The sequence below is a fragment of the Orycteropus afer genome, unplaced genomic scaffold (genome assembly GCF_000298275.1).
Source record: "Orycteropus afer afer isolate SDZICR_OR568_19922 unplaced genomic scaffold, OryAfe1.0 scaffold00031, whole genome shotgun sequence".
Taxonomy (NCBI): Eukaryota; Metazoa; Chordata; class Mammalia; order Tubulidentata; family Orycteropodidae; genus Orycteropus; species Orycteropus afer.
In genome coordinates, this window is record NW_006921618.1 from 1138992 (window position 1) to 1150376 (window position 11385).

The window sequence follows — 11385 nt, forward strand, 5'->3', positions numbered from 1 at the left end:
GTAGGGCCTTAGCATTTGGAACTTTTGCCACCTGCCTCCCTGGGACCCAGAATAGGTCCTGTTTCCTTGTTTTAAAACAAGATGTTTAGAGAAGGGCTGCAGTTTCAAATAAACAATGGTTGGAAAGCATCGCACTAACCTGACCCAGGGAGCACCCTGGAGGTGAGTGCAGGGACCCCGTCCATCTGTCCTCATGCCTGGGCCTCCCCTAAGAGCTCAGGCTCTTTGAGTGATATTTTTCTTCTCCCAGAATATTGCACTGAACCTGGGACCCCAGAACTTGACCTTGGCTGAGTCACCATCTTTGCCTCCCAACCCAGGCTGTTCTGGCCAGGAACCAAGGAGAGAGCCCATGTTCCTTTGCTTGTGAGGACGATGCATCAGACATATGGGGCATCAAGCTCAAGGGAAGGGAATTGTTGAGTTTTAATTGGCAGAAAATCCTGGTTTTTGTCCCCTTTGAAAATGAGGAAGATGTGGCCACAATGGCCATGTTCTTCCTGCTGGCTGTAGCGGGCTGGGTGAGGGTGTCTGCCTCCCTCTCGGAATGCTGGCTCTGCAGTTCATCAGAGCCCTTATGCTACCTGCCTGGCCCCGATGGCCCCCACCCAGGACCAGGCATCCTGACTGTCAGAGCTAGGTGAGATCCAGGCACTAACTCCAAATCCTGGGCCTCCTCCTAGGGCTGCCAGTTTCTGTCCCCTGGAGCATTTTTCACTTCCTGGATCAGGTGATTTTAGTGACACAAGGCCAGCGGTTCTTAGCTGAGCCAGAGTTTGTCTCTCAGGGGACATTTGGCAATGTCTGGAGGCATTATTAGATTTCACAAATGGAGATGCTACTGGCATCTACTGGGTGGAGGCCAGGGATGCTGCTGACCATGCCCCAATGCACAGGATGGCCCCTACAACAAAGAATTCCCTGATCTCAAACACTGGGGTGCTGGGGGTGAGAATCTTTCTCTGGTTACATCTTGGGCACCTGGGATCATGGGTAATACCTGAAGCTGTGGGGCCACTTGAGGGACCTTGTCCTTCCCTTGGGGTTGAAGAACAGGCAGGGCAGTGAGAAGAGCTGGGCAGGGTGTGCCAGAAACAGGAGGGAGTATAATTTGGATATGGGGATGCCGAGGGGAGCCGGGGCCGATAGGGCTGTGGTGGGGACACCTGCATTGATGTTCTCAGGACAGCTGGCTGGGGGAGCACAGTGGGATTAACCACTCTCCCAGCCCTGTTCCCTCTCAGCTCTGGACCAAGGCAGACAGGCTCCCCTGTCTTACCTCTGACACCTTTTACGAGTTGAGACATGGCCACCAATAAAATTAATTTGATCATGAGCCTCCTTAATATCTTACTCGATCCAACTTTGCTGAACAATAAACAGAATCATCTAGGAAGCTTTAAAAAACACCTCATACCCCAGATCATACCCCACCAATTAAGTCAGAATATCTGAGAGTGGGAGCCAGGTGTTAGTATGTTTTCAAGCTCCCCTCCCTGGGCATTTCCAGTGTGCAGCAGGGTTTGGGACCCATTGCTTTGCCACATCCAGGGGAGGGAGCTACCGGCCACACCATGCTTGACTGGTGCTGGCCACATTGCCCCTGAGGGCGGCCGTGCCCTCTGTGGGCCGGGTTTTTGGAGAGACATCGATGCAGGCTGAGGAGAGATGAGCCTGGGGGAGAGAACAGGAAAGGGACTGGAGACCTTTGCCCTGAAGCAGAGGCTGCTTGGTGCGGTGGGAGGGCGCTCCAAGGACTGACCTATAGAAGAGGTCTAGGCCAAGGGTTAGATCTACAACAAATAGTGGGAGTTGTGATTTTGGTTTAGCCTAGGAAAGAATTTTCTGTTGGAGTTATCAAAAAATGTAGGCAGCTTCCTACCACCATGGGGTGAGGTTATTTCCCCATCACCAGGTGTATGTGAGGAGAGGCTGGGTGGAGGAGTCTCACTGGGATGAGGGATGGTAGCCTCTCTCCCCCATTGGGGGCCTGGTTCTCTGCAGTCTGGGGAGCATGGATGCTACTGTGGATGGGCAGAGGTCTCTGTGAGGACATGCAAGGCAGCCAGACCCAAGCAATTGCAGGAACGAGGTCTGGACAGGGTGGGTCCCTTCTGTCTTGTGGTTGTCAGCTCCTCTAGGGGCTGCAACTGCTCCCTCTTCCATCACTGAGGCTCTGCACGTAGTAGGTGCTCACTTTGTGCTGGGGGTGTCAGGTACACTGACTGCTTGTCGGCTTGAGCAGGTGGTCCGGAGGCACATCCTGGGCTCCATTGTACAGAGCGAGGGCAGCTATGTGGAGTCTTTGAAGAGGATCCTCCAGGTAAGACTCCAGGGAGGGTTTGCACTTTACAAGGAGGGTTTGGGGACAGTGGGGAGTTTCCAAAGGAAGGGGCTAAAAGCTAGTACTCTTTTAAGGACATAGCAGGACCTCCAAGTGAGGGACACCAAGAATTCCTGATGCTGTAGGATTCATTGTTAGTGACCATATTTCCTGAAACAAAATTGAGGTTCTTTGAAGTGGGGATGATCCTGATAATCAAGGGCACGTGGTCACTTTCATGTCTGGAAGGGACTGTGCTATCCTTATCATCTTGGATGCACCCTGGAGCAGGGGCCACATCTTAGAGTCTCTGAGGCAGGGAGTGTAATCACACCCTCCATCTCATTGTCTCATGTCATCCAGGGGTTACTACACAGATGCTTGTAGGACCCAAATGAGGTGTCCCAACCTGCCTGATTGATACCTTGGACCGTAAATTGTCTGGGATGTTGTAGGCTATTTGAGTGAGGCCAGCAGGGGAGGGAATTATTGGGGTTGCTCATAGCACCTTTCTCTTGCCCTCCTGAGTTAAGATCCACAGAGAGGAAGCCCAGGTGTCAGGCAGGTAGAGATACAAACATCACTTTGTTTTGACTGGAGAGTATGGTGCCAGGTCTGGGAGCCTAGTGAGCGTGCTCCTATACTCCCACATCCCCATCACCATTCGATTGGACAGGCCAGCTCAGCTCTTTAGCAGTTTCACCAGTTGCTTCCAACCCACGGTGACCCATGTGTGTTAGCATGGAACTGTGCTCCATGGGGTTTTCCATGGTTGAGTTTTTGGAAGTAGATCACCAGGACTTTCTTCTGAGGCACCTCTGGGTTGACTTGAACCTCCAAGCTTTCGGTTAGTAGCCAAGTGCATTAACTATGCACCACCCAGGGATGGCTCAGTCCTAGGCAGAGCTAAACAGAGGCCAGTCTTGCCCTCAGGGTCCTGCCTCCATGGAGCCTCCTTCTTCCCTATCCCACTTACAACATAGGCTATGGAGGGGGGTTGGGTTAGGCATGGAGAGGCCAGCATGCTATATTCACGAGGAGCCTTCCAGTAGCTAACAGGAGGAGTGAGGGGTGAGTGCTCCCTCAACAGGAAGACTCCTGTAGGTTCTGATGACCTTGCGTAGGTGGCAGAAAGGACAGGTGGGTGGGGACATGTCTGGCCTTCAGAGCACTCACCTCCTCCTGCCTCTTGCAGGATTACCGCAATCCCCTGATGGAGATGGAGCCCAAGGTACTGAGCCTCCGTAAGTGCCAGGTGGTGTTCTTCCGCGTGAAGGAGATCCTGCACTGCCACTCCATGTTCCAGATCGCCCTGTCCTCCCGTGTGGCTGAGTGGGACTCCACTGAGAAGATTGGGGACCTCTTTGTAGCTTCGGTAGGGGTCTTAATTTCCTAGTTCTGCTGTCACAGAAATACCACAGTGTGTGGCTTTAGAGAAGAGAAATGTGTTCTCCCTCGGTCCAGGAGGGCAGAAGTCCAGATTCAGGGCACTGGCTGTGGGGGATGTTCTCTTTCTGTTGGCTCTCTGGGAAGATCTTTGTCTCCTTCAGCTTCTGTTCCTGGGTTCCTTGGTGATCTCCACATGGCGTCTGTCTTCCCTCGTTTGCACTTGCTTGTCTCTGTGCCTCTGGTGAACTTTGTATCACCCAGATGTACACTGATAACGGTCTCATTAACATAACAGAGAAAGCCTATTTCCAAATAAGATTACATCCACAGGTAGAGGGATCAGGACTCCAACACATATTTAAAAAAAAAAAAAAAAAAACCTCACTGCTGTCAAGTCCGTTATGACTCATAGTGACCCCCTTTGGGTTTCTGAGGTGGTAAATCTTTCCAGAAGTAGATTGCCCAGTCTTCCTTCCGTGGAGTGGCTGGTGGGTTTGAACCGCCAACCTTGGTTAGCAGTCAAATGGTTAGCAGTCAAATGCCTCAGGCACTACGGGAGACACAATTTAATTTATAACAGTAGGTGTGGTTAGGCCGATAGACCCCTCCTCTTTCTCCAGTCCCCTGAGGTAAAACTACAGCCATCTTACTGTGGTCACCTTGCCCAAGCTGGTGGAGCCAGAGGGGTGGCAGGGCCTCTGAGTCTTCCTGGTTGAAGAGGACACCTCGAAAAGCCCAGTATGTCCTTGGAGATGTCTGCCAGGCCTGGAACCAGTGAAGCCAGGTCACTGTTCTGGCTCTGCCCAGGTAGGCAGCTCCCTTACCAGGTGCTGGCTGAGTGAGCTCCACTGTCTGAGTGTGTGCACAGACCATGTCCTTGGCCCAGAAGGGTGCTGCATGGTGTTGGGGGAAGCATTCTGGTCCTGGTTCGGGAGACCTAGTTCTGGTCCAAGCTCTGTTATTTATTTATTAACAATATTTTATTGTGTTTCGGCTGAAAATTTACATGGAAAGTTAGGTTCCCCTTTAACAGTTTTTATACAAATTGTTCCATGCTGTTGGTTACGATTTTTACAGTGTGTCATATTTTTGTTACTTCCATTCTGTTTGTTCTGTTTTCACTGATCTAGCTTGCCTTCCCCTCCTTGCCTCCTCACCTTTGCTTTTGGGTAAATGTTGACCATTTGGTCTCATATAGGTCATTGTTTAAGGGAGAATGTTTCTCATGGGTGGTATTGTTTCTTTTGGCTATTATTATTAATACTATATTAATACTCTTTGGCTGAAAGGTGACCTACAGAAATAGTTTCTGTTCCATGTTCAAAGGTTATCTTAGGGTAATAGTTTTTTTTTTTTTCTTTTTTTAAAATTTTATTGTGATTTGGGTGAAAGTTTATGAAGCAAATTCATTTTACATACAGCAGTTCACATACACTTTGTCTCATGACATTGACTGCAATCTCCCACAATGCAACAGCTCTCCTCCCCTTCCTTACCATAGTTACCTCTTCCCTGTGTCCTTCCCTCTAGGGTGATAGTTTTGGGAGTTCTTCTAGTCTCTATCAGTTCAGTAGATCTGGCCTTTTTTGTTTGTTTGTTTTAGGAATTTCAGTTTGTTCTGTATTTTTCTTCCATTCCATCTAGGACCTTCTATTGTGTCTCTGGTCAGAAAGGTCAGTAGTAATAGCCAGGTACCATCTAGTTCTTCTGGTCTCAGGTTAGGAGAGGCTGGGTTCATGTTGGCTGTTAGTCTCATGGATTAGTTTCTTCTTTGTGCCTTCAATTTCCTTCATTCTCTTTTGCTCCATATGAGTAGAGATGAATAGTTGTATCTTAGATGGCTGCTTGCTTTTTAAGACCCCAGAAGTTACTCATCAAACTAGGATGTAGAACATTATTTTGGTGAAATATGTTATGCCAGTTGACTAAATTGTGCCCTGAGACTATAGTCTCAAGCCTTTTAACTCAGTAAACCAATTCTGTGAGTTGTTTGGGTATGTCTAGGAATCCTCTGTAACTGTGCCCCCCCCCCCCATGTGGTTTGTTATATATGTGGATATATATCTAGCTCAGAGAGGAGCTCTGGTGGGACAGTGGTTAAAGCATTGCACTACTAACCAAAGGTCAGCAGTCAACCCCATCAGCAGCTCTCTGGGAGAAAGATGAGGCAGTCTGCTTCCATAAAGATTTACAGCCGTGGAAACCCTACGGGGCAGTTCTGCTTTGTCCTATAGGGTTGCAGTGAGTTGGAATTGACTTGATGGCAGTGGATTTGCCTTCTTTTTTGTTTGTTTGTTTTTTTATGTATGGAGCAAATAGAAACGTGTATCATACATATGCCTGCAAATACACCTATACATGCATGTGCATTTACTCGCTCACATATACCTTTCTATACACATATATTCGTATATATATCTACCAACAGGAGCAGACACGTTTTTTGGTTGTTTTTACTGTTGCAAAATTGTGTATGTTAAAGCATTTACTGAAATTGTCCTATATTCTTGTATACTTCTTAGTGTCTTTATTTACTTTGGTCACATTGTACTGATTTAACCCATATTTGGTCTTGCCTTTCCCATCACCAAAAATAACTAATGTCTACCATCTAGAAAGTTGATTCTCCCTCCCATGTCTGGTAAACATCAAAGAATTTTGCTTTCTGTGTGTATGTTGTTGTTAGGTGCTGTCAAGTCAACTCCGACTCATAGTGACCCTATGTACAACTGAACAAAACACTGGCTGGTCCTGTGCCAGCCTCACGATCCTTGTTATACCTGAACCCATCATGGCAGACACTGTGTCAATCCATCTCGTTGAGGGCCTTCCCCTTTTTCGCTGACCTTCCACTTCTATGTGTATATCTATTCTTAATTTTTTACAATAATGGGATCATACATATTTATCTTTTTGGGATTGACTTAATTTCACTTAGCACAATGACCTCCAGATTCATCCATGTTATGTTTTATAGACTCTTCATTATTCTTTATAGCTACATAATATTCCATTGAATGTATATACCACAATTTGTTTATCCATTCATCTGTTGATGGGCCCTTAGGTTGTTTCTTTTCACTATTATGAATAATGCTGCAATGAACTTGGGTTCATCTGGGTGCATATGTCTATTTGTGTCACTGCTGTTATATCTCTAGGATATATATCTAGAAGTAGGATTGCTGGATCCTAAGATATTTCTATTTCTAGCTTTTTGAGGATATACCATGCTGTTTTCCATAGTGGCCGTACCATTTTATAATCCCACCAGCAAAATATGAGTTCCAGTTCTCCCACAACCTTGCCGGCATTTGTTGTTTTCTGAGCATTACCATTTTTGCAGGGGTGAGATTGTATCTCATTGTAGTTTTGATTTACATGTCTAATGGCTAATGAAATGTGCAAAGACCTGGAATCAGAAAACAAAAAGTAAGAATACCCTGGCATTTCTCAAGCTGAAAGAACTAAGAAAAAAGTAAACTCTTAAATTACAAAATTGAAGGATTCTATGGGCAAAATACTGAATGACGCAAGAGGCATCAAAAGAAGATAGAAAGAGTACACAGAGTCACTGTACCAAAAAGAATTGGTTGACATTCAGCCATGAGGTAGCATATGATCAAGAGCCAATGACATCCAAGGAAGAAGTCCAGGCTACACTGAAGGAATTGGCAAAAACAAAGCTCCAGGAATTGATGGAACACTTATTGAGATAATTTTCAACACATGGATGTTGTACTGGAGGCACGTACTCATTTATGCCAGGAAATTTGAAAGACAACTACCTGGCCAACTGACTGGAAGAGATCATATTTTTGCCCATTCCAAAGAAAGGTGATCCAAAAGAATGTGGAAATTATTGTATATCATTAATACCACATGCAAATAAAATTTTGCTGAAGATAATTAAAAAAGGGCTGCAGCAGTATATTGACAAGGATCTTCCAGAAATGCAAGCTGGATTTAGAAGAGGAGATAGAACAAGGGATATCATTGCTTATGGCAGATGGATCTTATCTGAAAGCAAAGAATAACAGAAAGATGTTTACCTGTGTTTTTATTAACTATGCAAAGGCATCCCATTGTGTGGATCATAACAAGTTAGAAATAACATCGCAAAGAATGAGAATTCCAGAACACTTAATTGTGATCAAGGAACATGTACCTAGACTAAGAGGCAGGCATTCAAACAGACAAGGGAATATTGCATGGTTTAAAATCAGGAATGGTGTGCATCAGGGTTGTATCCTTTCACCATACTTATTCAATCTATATGTGGAGCAAATAATCTGAGAACCTGGATTATATGAAGAACACAGCTTTAGGATTGGAGGAAGAGTCATTAACAACCTGCAGTATGCAGATGACACAACCTTGCTTGCTAAAAGTGAGGATGACTTGAAGCACTTACTAATGAAGATTGAAGCCTACAGTCTTCAGTATGGATTAAACCTCAACATAAAGAAAACAAAAATCCTCATAACTGGACCAATAAGGAGCATCATAATAAATGGAAAAAAGATTGAAGTTATCAAAGATTTCATTTTACTTGGATTCACAATCAACACCCATGGAGGCAGCAGTCAAGAAATCAGACGATGTATTGTACTGGGCAAATCTGCTGCAAAAGTGCTGACGAGCAGTGATGTCACTTTGAAGACTAAGGTGCCCCTAACCCAAGCCATGGTCTTTTCAGTCGCCTGATATTCATGTGAAAGCTGGACAATGAATAAGGAAGACCGAAGACTTGATCTGTTTGAATTGTGGTGTTGACGAAGAATGCTGAAAATACCACGGACTGCCAGAAGAACAAATAAATCTGTCCTGGAAAAGTGCAGCCAGAGTACTCCTTGGAAACGAGAATGGCCAGACTTCATCTCACCTACTTTTATTATATCAGAAGGGACCAGTCCTTGGAAAAGGATATTATCCTTGGTAAAGTGGAAGATTAGAGAAAAAGATGAAGACTCTTAATGAAATAGATTGACACAGTTGTTGTTAGGTGCTGTCAAGTTGTCTCCAACTCATAGTGACCTTATGTATAACAGAACGAAACACTGCCCAGACCTGTGCCATCCTCACGATCCTTGCTATACCTGAGCCCATCTATGGTAGTTATGTTTGTGTGTCAACTTGGCTGGGCCTGGTTGAGTGGCTGGGCAGCTGGTGGTAGTTATTCCCCATGATGAAACTGATAATCAACTCCATGGTGGGATCTACCACCAGCAGCTGAGTAGCTGCCTTTGGGAGTGGTCTGCTTCCTGTATATAAGGCGAAGCATTGGGAATGATCTCTAGCTTATGGTACCTTGAACCCTGCATGTAGCTGTATCATCATTATTCAGCAGCCTACCATGCTCTGCCAACCTTGGGACTTAAAATGGACTTGAATTCATGGCCTGCTGTGTGATTTGGTAATATCGGGACTATGCCTTTTTACTTGTCAACTTTGGGCTTGGCAGCCTCAGCAGCCAGCAGCTGTCTGAGTGAAGAAAAGCCTCTAGTTTCAGTGGGCCGGGAGCTGGAGGCAGAGCTGAACCCCAAGGCTGAGGGGCTTTCACCCAGCCCCTAGAGCCTGGCACTTTGAACTTGGACTTCTAGCCTCCCGTTAGTGATATATTTCTATCAGCGCAGTACTAGGTAACCAGAAGACCATCATTGCAGCCACTGTGTCAGTCCATCTTGTTGACCATCATTTTGTCAATGTGTGAGTCCATCATTTTTCATCGACCCTCCACTTTACAAGCATGATACCCTTCTCCAAGGAATGGTTCCTTCTGACAACATGACCAAAGCAGGTGAGACGAAGTTTGGCCATTCTTGTTTCCAAGGAGTATTCCGGCTGCACTTCTTCCAGGACAGATTTGTTAGTTCTTTTAGCAGTCCATGGTACTCTCAGCATTCCTTGCCAACACCACAACTCAAAAGCATCAACTCTTCTTCAGTCTTCCTTATTCATTGTCCAGCTCTCACATGCATAAGAGGCGATTGAAAATACCATGGCTTGGGTTAGGTGCACCTTAGTCTTCAAGGAGACATCTTTGTTCTTTATCACTTGAAAGAGGTCTTTTGCAGCAGATTTGCCCAATGCAATATGTCATCTGATGTCTTGACTGCTGCTTCCACTGGAGTTGATTGTACAGCCAGATAATATAAAGTCTTTGACAACTTCAATCTTTTCTCCATGTATCATGATGCTGCTTATTGGTCCAGTTGTGAGGATTTTAATTTTCTTTATATTGAGATGTAATCTATATTCAGACTGTAGTCTTTAATCTTCATCAGTAAGTGCTTTGAGTCATCCTCACTTTCAGCAAGCAAAGTTGTGTCATCTGCATATCACAGGTTGTTAATGAGTCTTCTTCCAATCCTGATGCCACATTCTTCTTCATATACTTATTTGCTCAGCATACAGATTGAATAAGTATGGTGAAAGGATACAACCCTGACACACTCCCTTCCTGATTTTAAATCATGCAGAATCCTCTTGTTCTGTTCGAATGACAGCCTCCTGGTATATGTACAGTTCCTCATAAGTACAATGAAGTGTTCTGGAATTCCCATTCTTCTAATTCTTCTTTTTTAAAAAATGTATTTTATTGAAATCTAATTTATATACAGTGAAATACACAAAATTAAAGTGAGATGGGTCAGTGCATTTTTTTTTGCAGTGTTCCCTCCCTTCCCCTTGTACCCCTGGTAACCAACAAAGAAAGTTTCCTTCCGTATATAAACCTTTCCTTGACTTTTTACAATAATGAACTATACTATATTTGTTCTTTTGTGATTGACTTACTTCACTCAGCATAATGTCCTCCAAGTTCATCCATGTTATGTGCCGTTTTGCAGATTCTACGTTATTCTTTAGGGTTGCATAGTATTTCACTGTGTGTATGAACCATAGTTTGGTCATCCACTCTTCTGTTGATGGGCATGTAGGTTGTTTCCATCTTTTTGCTATTATGAATAGTGCTGCGATGAATATGGGTGTGCATGTATCTGTTCTTGTCCTAGCTCTCACTTCCTTATTATATAGACCTAGTAATGGGATTGCTGGGTCAAATGGCATTTCTAATTCCAGCTTTTTAAGGAATCACCATGCTGATTTGTACAGTGGTTGTATCATTTTACAGTTCCACCAGCAGTGTGTAAGAGTCCCAATCTCTCCACATCCTTGCCAGCATATGTTATTTTCTGTGTTGTTTAACTTTGCCATTGGTGCTGGGGTAAGATGATATCTCATTGTTGCTTTGATTTGTGTCTCTCTGATGGCTAATCATCGTGAGCATTTCTTCATGTATTTGCTGGCTGCCTGAATATCCTCTTTGGTGAAGTGTCTTTTCATGTCTTCCGCCCATTTTTTAATTGGATTGTTAATTTTTTGTTGTTGAGGTGTTGGAGTTTTCTATAAACTTTAGAGATAAGTCCCTTATCAGATATGTAATTATCGACAAGTATGAATTTGTTGCTGTCTTTTCGTTATGTACTTTTTCATGGTGTTCCTGATTTCTTTGTTCCATGTAATTTTCTGTGCTGATCTTGTTTTGTTTATGAATCCTGTTATCACTTCCTTCATTGCTATCGTTTTAGTATTTGCTATATATTGGGAGCTCTGGTAGCATAGTGGCTAAGACACTTGCCTGCTAACCAGACGACTGGCGGTTCAAACCC

The 11385-nt window shown here is 44.5% G+C and overlaps 1 protein-coding gene across 1 annotated transcript in view; it reads left to right on the forward strand.

Moving 5' to 3' along the window:
• The window catches only part of ARHGEF10L (Rho guanine nucleotide exchange factor 10 like), a 164736-nt gene that overhangs the window by 41549 nt on the left and 111802 nt on the right, over positions 1-11385 (forward strand). The window contains exons 10-11 of the mRNA XM_007935629.2: positions 2246-2323; positions 3519-3698. Of these exons, the coding sequence (XP_007933820.1) occupies positions 2246-2323; positions 3519-3698 (258 nt within the window). The remainder of the gene's footprint in view (positions 1-2245; positions 2324-3518; positions 3699-11385) is intronic.